General features: G+C 51.3%; 1 protein-coding gene across 1 annotated transcript in view; it reads right to left on the reverse strand.

Moving 5' to 3' along the window:
• The window catches only part of DNAH14 (dynein axonemal heavy chain 14), a gene marked incomplete at its 5' end in the record, with an annotated part of 100,450 nt that overhangs the window by 16,945 nt on the left and 61,262 nt on the right, over nt 1–22,243 (reverse strand). Inside the window, 20 exons of the mRNA XM_084868502.1 lie at nt 465–673; nt 2,322–2,530; nt 2,620–2,725; nt 2,939–3,224; nt 3,786–4,030; nt 4,988–5,109; nt 5,653–5,883; nt 6,481–6,696; nt 8,566–8,706; nt 9,166–9,261; nt 10,264–10,395; nt 11,644–11,803; nt 12,186–12,280; nt 14,645–14,770; nt 15,906–16,014; nt 17,000–17,181; nt 17,478–17,669; nt 17,756–17,917; nt 19,003–19,200; nt 19,868–19,960. Of these exons, the coding sequence (XP_084724628.1) occupies nt 465–673; nt 2,322–2,530; nt 2,620–2,725; nt 2,939–3,224; nt 3,786–4,030; nt 4,988–5,109; nt 5,653–5,883; nt 6,481–6,696; nt 8,566–8,706; nt 9,166–9,261; nt 10,264–10,395; nt 11,644–11,803; nt 12,186–12,280; nt 14,645–14,770; nt 15,906–16,014; nt 17,000–17,181; nt 17,478–17,669; nt 17,756–17,917; nt 19,003–19,200; nt 19,868–19,960 (3,310 nt within the window). The remainder of the gene's footprint in view (nt 1–464; nt 674–2,321; nt 2,531–2,619; nt 2,726–2,938; nt 3,225–3,785; nt 4,031–4,987; nt 5,110–5,652; nt 5,884–6,480; nt 6,697–8,565; nt 8,707–9,165; nt 9,262–10,263; nt 10,396–11,643; nt 11,804–12,185; nt 12,281–14,644; nt 14,771–15,905; nt 16,015–16,999; nt 17,182–17,477; nt 17,670–17,755; nt 17,918–19,002; nt 19,201–19,867; nt 19,961–22,243) is intronic.

Genomic DNA, 22,243 nt, shown 5'->3' on the forward strand with positions numbered 1-22,243 from the left:
CTCACTTCATCTCTGTAAAAAATCAATAAAATATATTTAAAAAAAAAAAAAACCCAACAGCCAACAATATCTAAAACACATCTGTTAGCCCTAGCTGTTTGGCTCAGTGGATAGAGCATCAGCCTGTGGACTGAAGGGTCCCGGGTTCGGTTCCAGTCAAGGGCATGTGCCCGGGTTGTGGGTTCCATCCCCAGTAGGGGGAGTGCAGGAGGCGGCCGATTTATGACTCTCTCTCATCATGGATGCTTCTCTCTCCCCCTCTCCCTTCCTCTCTGAAATCAATAAAAATATATTTTTTTAAAGAAAGAGGTGCTTACAACATAGTAATGTTCCTCTCTTGGATGGTTCATCCTCTAAGCTACTCCATCTGTAAGGTGATACTCTACACACACACACACACACACACACACACACACACACACGGCTGCGAGCAAGTTAGGCTGCGACATGGAACGCCCTCTTACTTTCCTCCGGGGACCTCTCGCTGTCCTCCGGCTCTGGATAAAAAGGCATGGCCAGCAGGACGTACAGCGCCTGGCTCTCTTGGAACGCGCTCCACTGGGCCATGTTGGACAGCAGGGACCGGCACAGGAGAGAGAAGGCTTCCAGCCGCCGGCTGAGGTACAGGCACTGCTTCCACCGCGGGTGGGAGACCCACTGCAGGTGCCGCCTCCTGCACGTCTCGTACAGGCCTGGTGGGGGAGGAGACATGGTCACGGCGGAGGAGACACACCTGTCCCCGAGGGCCGCACTGCCAAGTGGATGCTGGGTAAGTACCGATGGTTGGGAGAAAGCTATTTTGTGTAAGGTTTCTATATCATAAAAGCCCGACGACAGGATGGCGGGATGACCAGAATGACCAGTCTACCGGACGCTGGTGCAATGCAGGCGCAATGCAGGCGCTTCCCCCTGGTGGTCGTTGCATGTCCTAGCGACCGGTCAACCGGTCAGAACAGTCATGTAGGCTTTTATATATATAGATCTTATATATCCACTCCTTATCAGACATACAATTCGAAATATTTCTCTCATTCCATAGCTTGTCTTTCGCTCCGTTGACTGCGAGCTTTGATGTCCAGGTTTCGATGCGTGATGCAATCCCATTTGTCTATCTTCTCTTTTGTTGCCTGCGCATTGGACCCCCGCCCACGACTGACCCAGCAGCTCCTCTGGTCCTCAAGGCCTTGGGACTGAATCACACCACGTGCTTCGCTGGATCCTCCAACTTACAGGTGACGGACCGATCCTGGGACTTCTCAGCCTCCTCATCAGGCCGACTAGAGCTATCCTGACCGTAGCAACCGCCACTCACTCACCCCAACGCTGCTGAGCACCAATGACACGCCGGGCAGAACAGGGGGTCCGGTGATGACACAGACACTGCCCTGAAACCCACGCTGCTTTTAGTGCAACGCACACAGAAGCACCGAGTGGGGGCACCTCAGAAGCCTTGGGTGTTTCTTTGCCGAAACCGGTGTGGCTCGGCAGACAGAGCGTCTGCCTGCGGACTGAAAGGTCCCAGGTTCGATTTCGGTCAAGGGCATGTACCCTGGTTGCAATCACGTCCCCAGTGGGGGGCGTGCAGGAGGCACCTGATCGATGTTTCTCTCTCATCGATGTTTCTGACTCTCTCTCTCTCTCTTCCTCTCTGTGAAAAAAATCAATAAAATATATTTTTTGTAAAAAAAAAAAAAAAAAAAGAAGAAGAAGAAGAAGCCTTTGGTGTTTCTCGGGTAAATACTGTTGTGGCCGGCAAGACCCGGTCAAGGCAGGGCTCCAGATGGCCAGCAAGACCCTGTTGAGGCAGAGCTCCAGGCCAGGGAAGGAACAAGCAACCAGACCCACAACAAAGAATGTGGCGGCATGATACGTTTTAGCCGAGCATAACTGTTAGTCATAAAATAGTTCTGTTGCAAGGCTCAACCCCCAGGCAGGCACGTCCTGTGTCCAGTAGCCGCAAGGCAGGACAAACAGACCAAACCAGGTCAAACAGAGACTGCGTAAGCTGAAAATAAACCCCCACCCCAGGTGTTGTATGAACTTTAAATGTTACTGTACTAGTGGAATTTTTCTATAGCTTCTAACTGTCCTTTCTTTGTTAAAACTTTTAGCCAGTCATAATCTGCCAGGCATCCCTAAGACGGGGGTAAAAGTGGCGTGCTTAGAGTGGGGTCGGGGCTCGCCGCCGTGTCAGTTGAGACGTGAGCCCGGACTCGAGCCCGTAATCAAGGCTTCCTAAATTCCAGTGTGGCTGACGGGTGGTCGTCATCCGCGGGGTCGCCCCGCAGCAAGACGTTGTCACTGAACCCGGAGCCGCCCACCTCCACTCACTGTTGAGCCGGGGCACGGGCATGACGCCCTCGGTGTTGGCCAGGGTGCTCGAGTGGAGGAACATGCTCCACTCCTCCTCGGGGAGGGAGCCGATGGGATCCATGGCGTGGCTGTCGCGGGCGTTGTGCTTCATGATGGAGGTGCAGAGCAGGAAGGAGAAGCAGAGCTTGTGCTTGTTGAAGAGGGCCGCGGTCACCACCTGCGGGGACGGCGGGAGCCGGCTGTCAGGCCAGCTCAGCCAGAGCCAGGGCCGCCCTTGCGGCGTCCGCCCTCCCGCGCACATCTCACCTTAAATACGCTGGTGGTCAGTGCGTCCACCGCGCCCCTCAGACGCCTCTCCAGGGGGTGCCTCTCCAGCTTGAGCTTGTGCTCCCGGGAGGGGCTTGCGTGTTCTCTGGAGGAACGTGCACGCTCCCTGGAGGGGCTTGCGTGTTCTCTGGAGGCATGTGCACGCTCCCTGGAGGGGCTTGCGTGTTCTCTGGAAGCATGTGCACGCTCCCTGGAGGGGCTTGCGTGTTCTCTGGAGGCATGTGCACGCTCCCTGGAGGGGCTCCCGTGCTCCCTGGAGGGGCTGCCGAGGGACCTTCTCAGGGAGGCCCTCTCCCACTTGGACCCGGGCTCCTCCTGCTCCTTGCCCCTGGAGACCACCGAGGAGAGGAAGACCTGGCGGAACCAGTCCAGGGAGAACTGGTACAGGTGGTTGACCCGGGGCAGGCTGGCCACCACGAAGTAGAGCAGGGCCCCGCGGGTGGCGACAGGAAGGTAGCTCTCCCGGTTCGCCTGGATCTCGCTCTCCGCCTTCTCCGTCTCGCTGATGCGCTGGGAGATCTCGTCGGAGGTGATCTTGGATTTTCTCAGGGTGTCTATGATTTCCTCGTTATCCAGCACGCACCCTGAACGCAAACAGAAAACGAATGTAAATAAAAACCACCCCATTAGTCGACGGAAGCTTCCTCATTCTGTACTCTCTTTTTTTTATTTAAAAAAAATATATATATTTTATTGATATTTTACAGAGAGGAAGAGAGAGGGATAGAGAGCTATTGTAGAAACATCGATGAGAGAGAAACATCGACCAGCTGCCTCCTGCACGCCCCCCACTGGGGATATGCCCGCAACCAAGGTACATGCCCTTGACCGGAATCGAACCTGGGACCCTTCAGTCCGCAGACCGACGCTCTATCCATTGAGCCAAACCGGTTTCGGCTCATTCTGTACTCTTTTAATTTTTTTTATTTAAAAAAGTATATATTTTATTGATTTTTTTACAGAGAGGAAGAGAGAGGGATAGAGAGTTAAAAACATCAATGAAAGGGAATCATTGATCAGCTGTCTCTTGCACACCCCCTACTGGGGATGTGACTGGAATCAAACCTGGGACCCTTCAGTCCACAGGCCAACGCTCTACCCACTGAGCCGCACCGGCTCGGGCGCCACGAAATGCCTCCGCTTGCCTTGTGTGTTCTCCAGCAGGTTGAGCGTCTTCTCCTCCAGCTCCTCGAGAGTCGTGGCGTCCAGGGAGATGCTCTCCAGCAGCTGGAAGCGCTGGTTTTCCAGGTGAGGCACCTCGTGGGTGACGATGGTGGACAAGAGCTGATCCTGCAGGCCTTGGAAGGTGACCGTGAAGTTGATGACGTTGACGAAGTTGTAGACGGTGGGAGGGAAGTCGGGGTTGTCTATCTCCGTGGATATGTACAGCCTGAGACACGAGAGAGGTTCCATCGGTTAGTCCGAGGGGAAAATGAGGACCATTTCCTTGAGGGATGGAAAAAGCTGCTATTTCTCCTGGAAGTTAACAAGGTTAGTTTTCAGTGCTATTCTGCCTTGTACGCAAGTAGGCTCTCAGTTTATACTCGGTGAATACATTTGGGACATATGACTTTGAAAATGCAAACGTCACGCGGAAACCGGTGTGGCTCAGTGGTAGAGCGTCGGCCTGCGGACTGAAGGGTCCCAGGTTCGATCCCGGTCAAGGGCATGTACCTTGGTTATGGGCACATCCCCATTGGGGGGGGGGTGTGTGCAGGAGGCATCTGATCGATGTTTCTCTCTCATCTATGTTTCTAACTCTCTATGCCTCTCTGTTCCTCTCTGTGAAAAATCAATAACATATATTTAAAAAAAATAAAAATAGAAACGCAACCATCAGTGATGTAGAACAACATTTGGTCTACACATCAGGACACAGTGAAGATGAATGCTCAATAGTAGGCGCTTTGACCTGCCCTAGTCCAGTGCTCGGCAAACTCATCAGTCCACAGAGCCAACTACCAACAGCACAACGATGGACATGTCTTCGGAGAGCCACATTTTTAAAATTTAAACGTCTTCTAACGCCACTTCTCCAACACAGACGCGCCCAGGCCATGGTGTTTTATGGAAGAGCCACCCTCCAGGGGCCCGAGAGCCGCAGTTTGCCGACCGTGATAAAACGATGGGTTTTCCCGGGAGGGAGAAGGCGGCGGAGGGTGGAGCAGAGGAGTGACATGACGTGTTCTACCAGGACAGGCCTGTCTGCTCCCCGGAGAGCAGAGCGTGCGGAGGGGGGCGGCTTGGGGCAGGTGGGACCTGGGGGTGTGCGGAGGGGCGGTCAGACCTGAGGGCAGCCCAGTGGGAGGGGACAGCCCCGGTCCCTTCGGACGGAGGGGGACGTTACCTGAACTTGGAGTTGTATTCAAGGTCACAATCGCTGACCCGGATGAAAGACTGTCCCCTCCGCTGATAGATGTCCTTCTTCAGAATGGCCTTCAGACTTGGAGACAAGGTTTCAGGCAGGTTCTGGAAAAACAAGGAGATGCGCGTTCAATAAGCTCCCCTCACACACACCACCAACCGGTGGAAAAGACACAGCTTTAAGAAATGCCCATCTTGCCGAAACCCATGTGGCTCAGTGGATAGAACGTTGGCCTGCGGACTGAAAGGTCCTGGGTTCGATTCCGGTCAAGGGCAGGGACCTTGGTTGCAGGCACATCCCCAGTGGGGGGGTGTGCAGGAGGCGGCTGATCGATGATTCTCTCTCATCGATGTTTCTAGCTCTATCTCTCTCTTCCTCTCTGTAAAAAAGTCAATAAAATATATTTTAAAAAAGAAAAGAAAAATAAAGTTATTAAAAAAAAAAAAAAAAAAGCCAATCTGTGAACATCTGGATACCGGCGAAGGACAGACCTGAGAGAGCTGACGCCGAAAACTCACAGTGTATACGCATGTATTTCCCTCCCCAACCCTTTCTACAAGGTCTCAGTCAGGCTGTTTCTGCTCCGTGCATACAAGGTACGTGTCCGCGGCCGGGGACGAGGGGAGCCGGCCGCGCGGGGCACGCACCTGCAGAAGGACGCTCCCTCCGGTCTTGATGGCGTTTTCGATTTTCTTGATGTAGCCGCTGTCCTTGAAGGAGAACTCCTGCAGGCCCGGCCCCTCCATCTGGCGGATCCAGCCGTACGCTTGCCTGTAGGGGTCAATCAGCAGAGGCCACGACAGGCCGTTCTGGATCAGGATGGCGTTTTCCGTTAGATACTTGCCGAGAGGCAGCCCCTGCTGGTGCCAGCGGCGGATCTGGAGGGAGACCGCGGATGCTCTCGTTGTTTTATGAACTTCCTCACGTGGTTAATACCTACAGGACATGCCCTCCCGCTAGCCGCTCAGCGTAGTAGGGTTATAATGAGAAAAGAATATATATATATTTTGTGACTTTTGCCCAGAGAATGGGAAATAGTAGATATAACTAATTGAGGAATTAAAAGTATAACTTAAAGAAACAATTTAAGGCCAAAACCGGTTTGGCTCAGTGGTAGAGCGTCGGTCTGCGGACTGAAAGGTCCCAGGTTTGATTCCGGTCAAGGGCATGTACATTGGTTGCAGGCACATCCCCGGTGGGGGTGTGCAAGAGGCAGCTGGTCGATGTTTCTCTCTCATCGATGTTTCTAACTCTCTCTCTCCCTTCCTCTCTGTAAAAAAAATCAATAAAATATATTAAAAAAACAAACCCAAAACAGAACAATTTAAGGCCTAGAACAGACTTCAGAACTTTCCATTATCAACATAATTCGGGGGAAAGGTCCATGCCAAAAAATAAAAAAATTTTAAAAAATGCCCACGCAAAATCCAAATCCACAATAAAGCCACCTCACCGGATAGCAGCTCCGTCGGTACCTGCTGGGTCTGTGCCATGACCTCGATTAAAGAGAACTTGGAAGACAGAGAAATGTTGCTTTTGGCGCAGAGTTTCTCCCATTCGTTCACGATCAGCTGGCGGAACTCCGGGGTCAGCACCCCGCTGTAGACGGTGCATGCGGCCGACATCAGCATGTCCCCCACAATGCCCTCCAGCTTGCTGTCTATCTGATCGATCGTTTCCTGCCATCGGATCTAAACGTGAGAATGAAAACGAGTTACTGGCATTTGCTAGAAACACCCGCTGCTTTGAGACATCTTGGAAATTAAAGGGCCTCCCAGCTGGACCGGTCGTGGCCATTTCTATTCCTCTTCTCCTGCTGTAGATGTATAATAATATAATTAATAATGGCTAAAATGGAAACATGCACTTTTTTTTTTTTTTTTTTAAATGGAACACGAGTCCTGTTTTTGGGTTTGTCAATGGGATCATATTTGCTAAGATTGATAGGCATTTCAAATTCTTTGTGTAATAAGGCGGGGTAATTAACAAATAAATCGTATTATATTATTAACTAGAGGCCTGGTGCACGGAATTCATGCACAGAGGTGCAGGTGGGGAGCGGTTTTCCCTCAGCCCAGCCTGCACCCTCTCCAATCTGGGACATCCCTCTCACTACCCAGGGCTGCTGGCTCCCAACCACTTGCCTGCCTGCCTGCCAGCCTGATCACCCCCTAACCACTCCCCTGCCAGTCTGATCGACACCTAACTGCTCCCCTTCCGGTCTGATTGCCCCTAACTGCCATCCCCTGCCAGCCTGGTCACCCCTAACTATCATCCCCTTGCCAGCCTGGTTGTCCCCACCTGCCTTCCCCTGCAGGCTTGGTCCTCCCAATTGCCCTCCCCTGCAGGCCTGGTCCCCCCCCCCCCAAACTGCTGGCCATCTTGTGTCCACATGGGGGCAGCCATATTATGTGTTGGAGTGATGGTCAATTTGCACATTACCTATTATATAGGATGGTGCCCAATAATAATAATAATAATGATAGATACTTATTAAATCCTCACTTATCTGACACTTTGCTTTGAAAATCTCACTTGACTCTTTCAATGTCCCGTTAAATAAAAGCCACTGACTTCATTGGAATGAAGAGGAGGAAGCTGAAGGCTGGAGAAGTGAGGCAACTTGCTCAAGTCCACAAAGCTCTCATTGGGTCGCTGGGATCTGAGCCCGCGCTCCCTGGCTGTGCGCCTCCTTCCACGGCCATGTCTGTGCTCGACTGTCCATAAACGAGGCGTGCTGGTCAGGTACCCAACCTCTGGCAGCTTACCATCTGGGATAAGGCTGATGCTAGACCGCCGCCCAACACGCATGCTCATGAGGACATACATGGAGGGATGTCATCTCCCTCGGATGGGTCTAACTTCATAACCTCCTTCCTCCTGCCCTGAGGGAGTCTGCCCTCAGGGGTCTCTCCTTAAACTAAATTAAAATTATTTGGGGGGATTCTGTCACCTCCTTTGAGAGAGCTGAAGTATATAACTAAACCTACTCAGCTCACCAGGGATTCCAGGAGAGACAAGAGAAGAAATAATTAGATGAGGTGAAAAGGGTCAGAAGACACACAGAACAAAAGAAAATGTCCTTTGCCAAAACCGGTGTGGCTCAGTGGATAGAGCGTCGGCCTGCGGACTGAAAGGTCTTAGGTTTGATTCTAGTCAAGGGCATGTACCTTGGTTGCGGGCACATCCCCAGTAGAGGGTGTGCAGGAGGCAGCTGGTCGATGTTTCTCTCTCATTGATGTTTCTAGCTCTCTATCCCTCTCTCTTCCAATCTGTAAAAAAGAAAATCAATAAAATATATTAAAAAAAGAAAGAAAAAAAGAAAGAAAGAAAATGTTCTTTTCCTTTCCCGGTGTCCCCTCCTCCTTTCCAGCCCCGTCCGTGCTGATACTTAGAAAAGAGAGCCTGATGTTCTGAGTTTTACTCAGCACCGCACAGCCCAGGGTGTGTGCCGTCTTAGGGACGAGCGGAACAGCTTCTGACTGTGGGGTCTGTGACCCCCGTGTGAAGACAAGCGCGAGGCATTAACGAAGGAGACAGAGGACCCACAAACGCCACACCTTCTCGTCGCCCAGGGCAGTGAGCAACACAGACGCACAGTACATGCGCCTCGTGGCCAGCTGCCTTCGAGCTGCCAGCACGTCTTTCTCAGCCACGATGTCTCTGTAGGCCGCCTGCAAGAACTGCAGATGGTCTTCAACCTGAAAGACAATTTATGTTTATTTTATTTCATTAATACATTACTTTTTTAAAAGTATATTTTATTGACTTTACACAGAGAGGAAGAGAGAGGGACAGAGAGTCAGAAACGTCGATGAGAGAGAAACATCGACCAGCTGGCCTCCTGCACGCCCCCCACTGGGGATGTGCCCGCAACCAAGGCACGTGCCCTTGACCGGAATCGAAACCCGGGACCTTTCAGTCCGCAGGCCGACGTTCTATCCGCTGAGCCACACCGGCTTTGGCAGGAAGGCCTACTCTTGCACGAATTTCGTGCACCGGGCCTCTGGTTTCATTGTAATTCAGCCCTTACTACCTTCACTATCATCCCCGTTTTACCTTAAACGTAGGAATCCTGCTGAGAGAATGGCTCTTTCCTGAGGTTGCTGTCTCAGTTCATAAAGGCGTTGACAGTTTAGCAAGTAAAAAGGATTTCTTACCAGCTGCAGACCTCTCTGCTTTTCCGCCAGTCTCTGTCGCGCGATTTTCAGAATGTTCTGGGCCTCAGCGACCTGGACCTGCTTCGGGCCCACCACCTTCAAGGGAACGTCACAACATTCGAGCATTAGGGAGGTCAAGTTCGCTTCTTAAAAATGCCACTTTGTTTAAAAAATATATTTTTATTGATTTCAGAGAGGAAGGGGGAGGGAGAGACAGATACATCCATGATGAGAGAGAATCACGGATCGGCTGCCTCCTGCACGCCCCACACGGGGGGCACCGAGCCGACAACCTGGGCACGTGCCCTTGACCGGAATGGAACCCGGGACCCTTCGGTCCGCAGGCCGACGCCCTATCCACTGAGTCACACCGGCTGGGGCTAACATGCCACTTTAGTTTAAATGGCATTGATAAGGGTCAACCCTTCATACGAACTTGCAGAGAATTACGTGGACGGAAGAGACATAAAGTAGTTGGATGTGGCGACACGTGGGAAGGCAAACAAACGGAAGGAGAGCGGCCTGGCCATAAAGAGCAGGACTGGGCAGGAGGGCTTGCCGGCTGGGTGCACGGGCCCGTGTGTGGTGACAGGGAGCGTCTGTCTCCGTGTATTCTCACCCGGGAAGTTCACATGCGTCTTAATGGCCAGACAGGAGCGTGATTGTTGGGACTCTGGTTGAAGGAGGCAGCTCATCAGTGATTCTCATCATTGATGTTTCTCTCTCTCCATCTCCCTTCCTCGCTGAAGCCAATAAAAGTATTTTTTAATTAGAATTTTATTTATTTATTTATTTAAAAAAATACATTTTATTGATTTTGTACAGAGAGGAAGGGAGAGAGAGATAGAGAGTTAGAAACATCGATGAGAGAGAGAGTCATTGACCAGCTGCCTCTTGCACACCCCTACTGGGGATGTGCCCGCAACCCAGGTACATGCCCTTGACCGGAATCGAACCCGGGACCTTTCAGTCCCCAGGCCGACGCTCTATCCACTGAGCCACACCGGTCTCGGCTTAATTAGAATGTTAATCACTAGAGGCACACCCCTGGACCCCTCCCCCCGTGCCCAGGGCCGCCCCCTCCCGGCGGCCTCGCACCTTCTTCACGTCGTGGTAGTTGTTGAGCGCGATGATCCACTCGCACATGGAGCAGCAGGCCAGCGACACGAGGGCGATCTTTTTGGGGTTGAAGTCGGGCAAGACCAGGAACTTTTTCAGCTTCACGAAGACCTGGGCGGGACGGGGGCGAGGCGTCCTGTGAGCAAGATCCGTTCCCGATCGGGAGCGCCCCCTCGCCCACCCGAGGGTGCCCTTCTGCCTCCTGTCGGACGTGCCCACCCGCTGCTCCCCGGCGGAACAGAAACGGCGTACCCGGCCCTGGCCAGTGGCTCAGTGGTTGGAGCGCCTGGCCCTTGGATCGGAGGGTCTCGGGCTGGATTCCTGGTCAGAGGCACGTAGCTAGCTGGTTTCGCCAGGTTTGGTCCCTGGCCCCCGTGCAGGAGGCAGCCGATCGATGTCTCTCTCTCTCTCACATCCATGTTTCCCTCTTTGTCTGTCTGTCTGTCTCTCTTTCCCTTCCCTCTCCCATTCTCCCTAAAAAATCAATGGAAAAAAATATCCTTGGGTGATTTTTGTAAAAATCAAATAAAAGCCGAAACTGGTTTGGCTCAGTAGATAGAGCGTCGGCCTTCAGACTGAAAGGTCCCAGGTTCCATTCCGGTCATGGGCATGTACCTTGGTTGCGGGCGCATCCCTGGTAGGGGGTGTGCAGGAGGCAGCTGATCGATGATTCTCTCTCATCGATGTTTCTAACTCTCTATCCCTCTCTCTTCCTCTCTGTCAATAAAATATATATTTTTTTAAAAATCAAATAACAATAACAACAACAAAAAAACCCACACTCATGCCTAAAAGCACAAACTGCCTTTAGTACCAATATGCCAATTATATCTTAAAAAACAAAACAAACAAACAAAAAAACACCAAAAACAAAACAACTCAGACACAGCTCTCCACTCATTGTACTTTCATAGTGACTTCACCCACCCATCCAGACTTTCTCCCACTCCTGCCTCTTCCCGGTTTTCATTATTTAAAGCACATGTGTCAAACACAAGGCCCGCGGGCCAAATCCAGCCCGCCAGGCCTTGCAATGTGGCTCGCACCACGCTGTCATCACTGCACTCCGCTGTCAGTTTATGACATTGTCAGTTTATGACTGTTCAGTAAACCATTCGGCCTGCGATTTAGGCTGGATTTTAGATTTTGGCCCCTTCTCTGATTGAGTTCGACACCCCTAATTTAAAGGGTGAGATAGGGCATTTTCTTTTCTTTTTCTTTTTCTTTTTCTTTTTCTTTTTTTAAAATATATTTCATTGACCCGCCGGGCCAGAGCTCCAGTGGCCACGCTCCTGTCTGACTCTGGGTTTGTCGACGCCGACCTGTCCGTAGTGCGTCCGCCAGCGAGCGGCTCCGCACCTTCTCGGGCAGCCGGTCTTTGTCGAGCTGCACCAGCTTCTTCAGGAAGCCGGTCTCCGACAGCAGCAGCTTGGCCGTGGTCCAGTTGGGCTTCTTCTGCAGGAGGGTGCACACCGCGTTCATGACCGTGAGGACCAGGTACGGGGGGCGCGCGTACACCCTGCGGCAGACGGGGGGGAGTCACACGCACTGGTCAGCGGCCAACGTGCTGTACGGGTTTTTTATTTTTATTTTTATTTTTATTTTTAAAATATATTTTATTGCCGAAACCGGTGTGGCTCAATGGATAGAGCGTCGGCCTGCGGACTGAAGGGTCCCAGGTTCGATTCCGGTCAAGGGCATGGACCTTGGTGGCGGGCACATCCCCGGTGGGGGGTGTGCAGGAGGCAGCTGATCGATGTTTCTCCCTCATCAGTGTTTCTGACTCTCTATCCCTCTCTCTTATTCTCTGTAAAAAAAAACCAAAAAACAATAAAATATATATTTAAAAAAAAAAAAAAAAAAAAGAAAAAGAAAAGAAAAGAAAGGGGCTGACGACTCACCTCAGCTCGGAGATGTCGGTCTTGTCCAGGGTGTTGAGAGCCAGGATGGCCTTGTCCAGAGCCGGCATCACGCTCTTGAGTTCGTGGGCCGCTGTCTGCAGGAGGGGAGACGCGCCCGGATGTGGATACAGTCGTGTTATTATGTATTAACTGGAGGCCCGGTGCATGAATTCGTGCACAGGTGGGGGTCCAGCCAGCCTGTCCCAATGGGGGCCAATCGGGTCGGGCTCGCAGGGGGGATGGGATGCGGGAGGATGGCTGACTGGCCCCGCCCCCAATCAGTGTGTGTGGGGTCCCATTGGGGGTGGGGAACGCCTGGGGGAGGGGCGGCCCCCGATGGGGTGGGTTGGCTGGCACATGCATGTCATAGCGACCGGTCATTCCAGTCGTTTTGGTGTTCGGGTTGCTAGGCTTTTATATATATATATATATATATATATATATATATATATATATATATATATATATATATATATATATGTATGTGGATTATTTTCCCTACAAACAAAGGTAAGCCTATCTCACATAGGACAAGGTCTATTACAGGGGTCTTCAAACTACGGCCCGCGGGCCACATGCGGCCCGCAGAGGAGTCTGATCCGGCCCGCCAGGTTTTTTGGGCAGTGAGCGCAGCCGAGGTGTTACAGTAGGAATTAGTAGTTCATATAGTCCGGCCCTCCAGCTCTCTGAGGTACCGTGATCCGGCCCCCACTTTAAAAAGTTTGAGGACCCCTGGTCTAGAATAATTCCAGAAACTTCCAACTTCCCTGGCGTGCGACATGAAGGCGCAGGGCCAGAGGGCGTGTTATAAAGAGAAACTTGAACTACGGCGCTCAGCTCCAGGATGGGGAGGAGAGACACACGACGTTTACGGTGTCTGGACGCAGAGTCGGGGCCGTGGAGAGGCCTGGAGCGACTTTGCCATGTGTTTATGCTTTATGTGATCATTACACGTAGACCACGGTGAGCACATGGGCCGGACTGTCCCTGACAGCCGCACACAAGGGAAGCTCGCTGCTTCCCGAGGAGGTCTGATAACACAGCTCATACTTTCCCCCTTAAAAAAAAAAATACTCTCTCTGATGTCAGAGAGGAAGGGAGAAGGAGAGGGAGAGACAGAAACATCAGTAATGAGAATCATAAATCGGCTGCCTCCTGCACGCCCACCACTGGGGATGGAGCCTGCAACCCAGGCATGTGCCCTTGACTAGGAATCAAACCGTGACCTCCTGGTTCATAGGTTACCGCCCAACCACTGGGCCACACTGGCCAGGCTGCATGTTCACCCTTTTTGATGGGAGTTTGTGCAAAAATAGTTCTTTAAAATCCCTGGGGTTTTAGGTAATGGTCAAGACGTTTTCAATGTCTCAATAACACAAGTGAGAAATTACATCCTTATGTGAAAGGTTTCTTATCATTTTAGCTGTTAATTTACAAATTAGACAAAAATCTGAGGATGTTAAATAAAAGCGATTGTGTGTCAAAATGAAGAATGCATCCTATGATCACGTTGGAAAAAATTCAAGGGCCCTGGTTGGGTTTGCAAAAAATATCAACATTAATCAAAATATGAAAATCAGAAAACACACCTATCATGAAGACATTGATGGAAAACGGGTGAACGAATTCGAAGAGTATTTAAAATTAATTGCTAGACAAGAAATCTTGACATGCCTTTGCTGCTTACAGCAAATTCAACAGCAATACTGACAAAAAATGTTCATGACATTATTAACAATAATTGATGAGGTTGAAATACACTTTTCTAAAAAAAACTATTCATGTGGCCAAAACCGGTTTGGCTCAGCGGTAGAGCGTAGGTCTGCAGACTGAGAGGTCCCGGGTTCGATTCCGGTCAAGGGCATGTACTTTGGTTGAGGGCACATCCCCGGTGGGGGGTGTGCAGGAGGCAGCTGGTTGATGTTTCTCTCTCATCGACGTTTCTAGCTCTCTATCTCTCTCCCTTCCTCTCTGTAAAAAATCAATAAAATATATTAAAAAAAACAAAACACTATTCATGTGAAAAACACACTTTGATAAACTATTCTAAAGGTTCTATAGGAAATGAAATTACAAAATCAGTTTCCTATGAAAAAGCAGTCTCAGAGTATGCAGTGGGAAAAAATACAGGAAAAAAGTATTGTTGGGAGGGTGGTTAAGGCAGTGAATTATTGAACAATATTGTTATTTTTCTAGACCGTGTGATGTTCGTAAAAATGGTCAGCTTTTACAATTTTGTAGGTTATTTGATTTCTTCACTTATTCTAAATATTCACGTCCATGTCTAACTGTGAACTAGTAATTCTGAATTCTTTTAATATTTGTTGGCATAAATATTAGAAGTACCCAGAGTTGGGGCACTATACATATCGGAGAGCAGCCAGCCCGACCTCTGAAATGTGGGCGAAATTTTTGCAAAATCCCCAAGTGATTTCTGCTGGTTATGGTTTTCGTCTTACATGAGCATGCTCTTCCACAATCCTCACTTCCTCTTCCATGATTTCCTCATCCTGCTTCACGAGCATCTGGACTTTCTCAACTACTTGTGAATCCTTCTGTAGTTTTTCCATTAGCATTTCTTTTTCCTAGTGAACCAAATAATTCTTCTCAGCATGAATTTTAAGAGAGATTTTATTTTATTTTTTTTGAAAAAAAAAAGAGAAATCCAAATAGCCCGTTTCCTTACTATAAAAATTTATCAACATCAGCTTGAAATATCTTTAACAGACTAACAGAGATGACGACGATAGACGTCATTTCGTACAACACACGTCAAGAACAATGACACGGAATGACTTCAGAATACTTGGCAGCTTGCCATTGACCACAGAATGTTCCAGATGACGAGTAACTAGGGCACATGTGTCAAACACAAGGCCCGCGGGCCAAATCCAGCCCGCCAGGCCTTGCAATGTGGCCCGCACCGCGCTGTCATCACTGCACTCTGCTGTCAGTTTATGACATTGTCAGTTTATGACTGTTCAGTAAACCATTCGGCCCGCGATTTAGGCTGGATTTTAGATTTTGGCCCCTTCTCTGATTGAGTCCGACACCCCTAAACTAGGGAATTTTTCTAGCTAGTTTTTTTTTTTTTTTTTTTTTTTTTTTTTTTTTTTTTTTTTTACACCATTAGTTAGATACTGATCATCATATTTAAATATGAAAAAACTAGAGGCCCAGTGCATGGATTCGTGCACCGGCGGGGTCCCTTGGCCTGGCCTGCGGGGATCAGGCCAAAACCGGCTCTCCGACATCCCCCCGGGGGGTCCTGAATTGCGAGAGGGCACAGGCCAGGCTGAGGGACCCCGCCAGTGCATGATCATGGCTGAGGAGGGACCACGGGGGGGGGGGAGGGGGGGGGCTGCAGGGCGTGTCTGGCCTGTCTCACCCAGTCCCGATTGGCCAGACCCCAGCAGCAAGCTAACCTTCTGGTCGGAGCGTCTGCCCCCGGTGGTCAGTGCGTGTCATAGCGACTGGTCGAACGGTGGAACGGACAGTCGGACACTTAGCACATTAGGCTTTTATTATATAGGATAGCGATGCTCATATTTTGCTATCACTGTTGTTATTGTTCCCCTCGCTCGACAGATAAGGAAAAGGGGGACTGAGACGGATCACGCAGCCCCGTGGTGTCCGAACAAGCATGTGAGCTCCGCCACGCCATCCTGTGCTAAGCTACAGAGGCGTTACCAGGAAGAAAAGATTCCCAGCGAGACGTACCTTGGTCTTCTGTTCGATCTGAGGGCTGAGGACCAGGAGCTCCTCCTGCATGTCCTTGACCAGAGCCGTGGCCTCCAGGATCTTGGACAGACCCATGTAGAAGCGATCCCTGGAGGGGGGGGGGGGGGGAGGGGAGGGGACCGTTTACGACACGACGTCAGCCAGGCGAGCTACACCGGGGCCACGGCCGGAGGGCAACGTGGTCGAGACGCCCATTCTCCCCAGACAGATCGGCAGGCATAAGGCGATGCCCATCAAAAGTCGAGGTCAGCCGAAACCGGTGTGGCTCAATGGATAGAGCGTCGGCTTGGGGACTGAAGGGTCCCAGGTTCGATTCCGGTCAAGGGCATGGACCTTGGTTGCGGGCACATCCCCAGTAGGGGGTGTGCAGGAGGCAGCTGATCGATGACTCTCTCTCATCGATGTTTCTAACTCTGTATCTCTCTCCCTTCCTCTCTGGAAAAAATCAATAACATATATTAAAAAAAAAAAAAAAAGTCACGGTCAGAGCCACATGGGTGGGTCTTATGTTTGTTTGTTTTTTTAAAATATATTGTATGGGCTGAAACCGGTTTGGCTCTGTGGATAGAGCGTCGGTCTGCGGACTGGGGGGTCCCGGGTTCGATTCCGGTCAAGGGCATGTACATCGGTTGCGGGCACATCCCTGGTAGGGGGTGTGCAGGAGGCAGCTGGTCGATGTCTCTCTCTCATTGACGTTCCTAGCTCTCTATCTCTTTCCCTTCCTCTCTGTAAAAAAATCAATAAAATATATTTTAAAAAAATAAAATATATTGTATGGATTTTTTTACAGAGAGGAAGAGAGAGGGATAGATAGTTAGAAACATCGATGAGAGAGAATCATCCATCAGCTGCCTCCTGCACACCCCCCACGGGGGATGTGCCCGCCACCAAGGTCCATGCCCCTGACCGGAATCGAACCTGGGACCTTTCAGTCCACAGGCTGACGCTCTATCCACACCGGCTTTGGCCTTAGGTTTGTTTTTACAAATAAAAGCACCTGTGGAAAGTCTATTGAAACGTGCACATACAAAGGAAAGTAAAACACGCTTCCCGATCTGGCCTTCAGGGCTCACCTCTTGGTTTGCAGTTCCTTCTCGCGGGACCTCAGCATGTGCCCGAACGTGTCCATGAATCGCAGGTAGCTCCGGGGAGTGACAAAATAGCGCCTCCTGGTTTCCTGGAAGTATTTTGTGCTCAAGTCTTTCACACTCCGGTGGATTTGGACACACAAGGGGGCAAGTCTTTCCTTCAAGTTCTGAAATATATATATATATATATATTTTTTTTTTAAGAATTAAGAGAAAGCAGCCAAAACCGGTTTGGCTCTGTGGATAGAGCGTCGGCCTGCAGACTGAAAGGTCCCAGGTTCGATTCCGGTCAAGGGCATGTACCTTGGTTGCAGGCACATCCCCAGTAGGGGGTGTGCAAGAGGCAGCTGGTAGATGTTTCTCTCTCATCGATGTTTCTAGCTCTCTATCCCTCTTCCTTCCTCTCTGTAAAAAAAATCAATAAAATATATATTTTTTAAAAAAATAAAGAAGTTATATTTACCTCTCTGTTCTCTAAGTCCACGTTTTTCCTCAGGAAGGAGTTGGCGACGAGCAGCAGCGCCTCATCCGGCCACCGCTCGTACCAGTCGATGGTGCAGGAGCTGATCATGGAGGCGTACACGCGGCAGTACCGGCGGAACCGGGGCCCCGCGGGGCTCACGATCATGAAGATGTGCAGGCTCCTCCGTATCCTCTGAAACACAGCGGGGCCTCGGCCGTCACACGCAGGGACGGCGCCCGCGGTTGGTGCCCCCCTCCCCGCCCGCCCGCCCGGCGCACCTTCTGGAAGAAGGACAGCACGGCCTGCCGGGTGTCCACATAGTCCTTCTGCTCGGCCAGCGAGCGGATCCGCAGGGCCAGGGCGTCCAGCTCGTCCTTCTCGAAGAGGTCGGGGACCTCCCCCAGGCTCACGATGCTGTTCAGGTCCTCCAGCAGCGCCTCCTGCGGGGAGACCCGGTCCCGTCGCGTTGAGTCTGGGGCCCCCGGGGTCCCCTCGAAACATGCCAAGCAGGCCGGAACCGGTGTGGCTCAGCGGATAGAGCGTCGGCCTGCGGACTGAAAGGTCCCAGGTTCGATTCCGGTCAAGGGCATGTGCCTTGGTTGCGGGCACATCCCCAGTTGGGGGGTGTGCAGGAGGCAGCTGGTGGATGTTTCTCTCTCATCGATGTTTCTAGCTCTCTGTCCCTTTCCCTTCCTCCCTGTAAAGAATCAATAAAAAAATATATTTAAGAAAAACACACACAAAAAACACACACACCAAGCAGGAGGGTCAAGGAGAACCGAGGTTGATGAAAACAAAGCTAATTTCACCAAAACCGGTGTGGCTCAGTGGATAGAGCGTCGGCCTGCGGACTGAAGGGTCCCAGGTTCGATTCCGGTCGAGGGCATGGACCTTGGTGGCAGGCACATCCCCAGTGGGGGGTGTGCAGGAGGCGGCTGGTGGATGTTTCTCTCTCATCGATGTTTCTAGCTCTCTGTCCCTTTCCCTTCCTCTCTGTAAAATATATTTTAGAAAAATAAAACAAAGCTAATTTCTGTCCATCTGAGTGACAGCTATTTTTCTGAAATGTTTTCTCTCTTTTTGTGTGCATCCTCACCTAAGGGTATTTTTCTACTGATTTTTAGAGAGGAAGAGGGATGGAGAGAGAGAGAGAAACATCGATGTGAGAGAAACACAGCGATTGGTTCAACCCTAAGCTGAAGTTTGATATATATATATATTTTAAATATATTTTATTGATTTTTTTTTTTTTTTTACAGAGAGGAAGAGAGAAGGATAGAGAGTCAGAAACATCGATGAGAGAGAATCATCCATCAGCTGCCTCTTGCACACCCTCCACCGGGGATGTGCCTGCAACCAAGGTACGTGCCCTTGGCCGGAATGGAACCCGGGACCTTTCAGTCCGCAGGCCGACGCTCTGTCCACTGAGCCACGCCGGCTTCGGCTGAAGTCTGATATTGAAGTGGTAGGTTTATTTTTTATGACTTAACCCTGAGTCATAGAGAGAGAGAGAGAGAGGGCGGACCTGGTCGAGGCTTAAGTTAACGATGAGCAGTGCGGTGGGTGTCCCCTCCAGTCCGGCCTGGACAAACACCTTCTTGCAGTCCTCCTTGAACTCCATGTAGGTGTAGCTGTGGGACATGGGCACGTGGTAGAGCTTGTGGTCCGTCAGGTGGCAGGCCAAGGTCGTGCACGTTTCTTTCCCACAGCCGTCGATGCCGATCTGTGGAAGGAAAACACACCCAGCCCGTGGCCCCCGTGTGTGTGGCGGCAATCCTTCCCTGTCTGGACGCGCTGGACGTGTGGGCGATAAAGACGCCGGGGGCTGTCTCTGGAACTTTCTGGGGAGAGATGTTACGGACGAGCCGAACGTGGGGGTGAAAGGGGTCAGGATGAGGGGGTCCCAGGTTTGGGGCTGGCACAGCGGATCGACGGGGGCGCCATAGATGGGACGGGAAAGGCCAGAAAGGGAATAGTTCTGATGGTGGAAAAGATCTGCTTTTAGCAAAACCGGTTTGGCTCAGTGGTAGAGCGTCGGCCTGCGGACTGAAGGGTCCCAGGTTCGATTCCGGTCAAGGGCATGGACCTTGGTTGCGGGCACATCCCCAGTAGGGGGTGTGCAGGAGGGAGCTGGTCGATGATTCTCTCTCATCGATGTTTCTAGCTCTCTATCCCTCTCTCTTCCTCTCTGTAAAAATTCAATAAAAATATCTTAAAAAAAAGAAAAAAAAAAAAAAAGAAGAAGACAAGGATCTTGTCCTATGACTCAGTGGCTTTGACTTCTCCGAAATGGAAACTCGGAATAAATACAACTTCAGTAAGCAAAGATGTATTAGGTTTCCTTAATTTTTAATCTGCCCACTTAATGTTCGAAAACGTCAGGTTCTCACCAGCAGCATGTGGGTCCCTGACTGGCGGAGGACCCGCGCGGCCCGGACGACGTGCTCGATGGCTTCCTTGAAGAACACCAGCGAGTGGGAGATCTGGCGGAGGAGAGGACGCACACTGAGGGCGGCCGCAGCAAAGTGCTCCATGGGGTGTGCTTTTGTTTTCAATATTTTTGTTGTTGTTAACCGTCAACCAAGGATATTTTCCCGTTGGTTTTCGGAGAGAGTGAAAGGGAGGGCGAGAAGAAGGAGGAGGAGGAGGAGGAGGGAGAGGAGGAGGAGGAGGGAGAGGAGGAGGAGGAGAAGGAGGAGAAGGAGGAGGAGGAGTAGGAGGAGAAGGAGGAGGAGGAGGAAGAGAAGGAAGAGGAGGAGAAGGAGGAGGAGGAGGAGGAGGAGGAGGAGAAGTAGAAGGAGGAGGAGGAGAAGAAGGAGAAGGAGAAGGAGAAGAAGGAGAAGGAGGAGGAGGAGGAGAAGAAGGAGGAGGAGGAGGAGAAGAAGGAGAAGGAGAAGGAGAAGGAAGAGGAGGATAAGGAGGAGAAGGAGGAGGAGGAGAAGGAGGAGGAGAAGGAGGAGGAGAAGGAGAAGGAGGAGGAGAAGGAGGAGGAGGAGGAGAAGGAGAAGGAGGAGGAGAAGAAGGAGAAGGAGGAGGAGGAGGAGGAGGAGAAGGAGAAGGAGGAGGAGGAGGAGGAGGAGGAGGAGGAGGAGGAGGAGGAGAAGGAGAAGGAGAAGGAGAAGAAGGAGAAGGAGGAGGAGGAGGAGGAGAAGAAGGAGGAGGAGGAGGAGAAGAAGGAGAAGGAGAAGGAGAAGGAAGAGGAGGAGAAGGAGGAGAAGGAGGAGGAGGAGAAGGAGGAGGAGAAGGAGGAGGAGAAGGAGAAGGAGGAGGAGAAGGAGGAGGAGGAGGAGAAGGAGAAGGAGGAGGAGAAGAAGGAGAAGGAGGAGAAGGAGGAGGAGGAGGAGAAGAAGGAGAAGGAGGAGAAGGAGGAGGAGAAGGAGGAGAAGGAGGAGGAGAGAAGAAACATTAATGCGTTCGGTTGCTTCCTGCACACAGCCCAACCAGGGCCGGGGATGGAGCCTGCAGCCGAGCTACGATGTGCTCTTGACCAGAACTGAACCCGGGACCCTTCGGTCTGTGGGCCGATGCTCTACCCACAGAGCCACACCGGCTGGGCCTCCCTCTGGTACCACATCGGAGCGTACAGAACTGACAGGACTTCTCCAGTCAGCTGGACCGAGCCTGCTGCTTCCCTTCGGGAGAGTGAGTGTGCACCGGGAGGACTGTCCCTGTGCGGACAGTGTGGTGTGCGCGAGGGGGAGGTCACAGGCCCGAGGGGAGAGGAGAGATGGCAGCTGGGCTGCGTCTCACTGCTGTGTCCTGGGGCGGGAGGAGGGCGAGGAATGGCCTTAGGGAACCAGCTCACGGTGTCTATGATTTTGCTGCTGTCCGTTTGCTGCTCCCTGTTTTGCTCGGGATCCTGGCGCCATGCTGCCTCTCACCTCTTAGTAATTCTCAGCGCTAACCAGTGCACCCCCTGCAGCCTCACAGCTGGGCACCTCGTATTTCAGGTCTGAGCCGTCTGGCCCGGCCGGCGGGCTCAGTGGCTGAGCTTCGCCCTAGGAGCCAGGAGGTCACGGTTCTGTTCCCGGTCAGGGCACAGGCCCGGGGTGTGGGCTCCATCCTCACTGGGGGTGTGCAGGCGGCAGCCGATCCGTGATTCTCTCTCCTCATGGATGTCTCTCTTTCTCTTTCTATCTCTCTCTCTCTCTTTCCCTTCCTTTCCCTCCCTCTCTAAAATCAATAAAAATATATTTTTTAAAATAAAAGTTTACCCTTTTATTAAATGAGACTGAATTAGATAAAGCTGCATTCCTAATGCTCTGCTTTAAAATATGATAAGCTTTCACTGAAACCGGTGTGGCTCAGTGGATAGAGCGTCGGCCTGCGGACTGAAGGGTCCCGGGTTCGATTCCGGTCAAAGGCATGTACCTTGGTTGCGGGCACATCCCTGGTGGGGGGTGTGCAGGAGGCAGCTGGCCGATGTTTCTCTCTCATTGACATTTCTAACTCTCTATTCCTCTCCCTTCCTCTCTGAAAAAAAAAATCAATAAAATATATAAAAAATAAAATAAAATATGATAAACTCCACCCCCCCCCCCGAATGCTCTCTCTTGCTTGCTCGCGTACACACACACACACACACACACACACACCTTAAAGATATTACATTCCTGGCCGAAACCGGTTTGGCTCAATGGATAGAGCATCGGCTTGGGGACTGAAAGGTCCCGGGTTTGATTCCGGTCAAGGACATGTACCTTGGTTGTGGGCATATCGCCAGTGGGAGGTGAGCTGGTCGATGACTCTCATCGATGTTTCTAACT

This window comes from Pipistrellus hanaki, assembly GCF_964339955.1.
Source record: "Pipistrellus hanaki genome assembly, chromosome: 20".
In the NCBI taxonomy this organism is placed as follows: domain Eukaryota; kingdom Metazoa; phylum Chordata; class Mammalia; order Chiroptera; family Vespertilionidae; genus Pipistrellus; species Pipistrellus hanaki.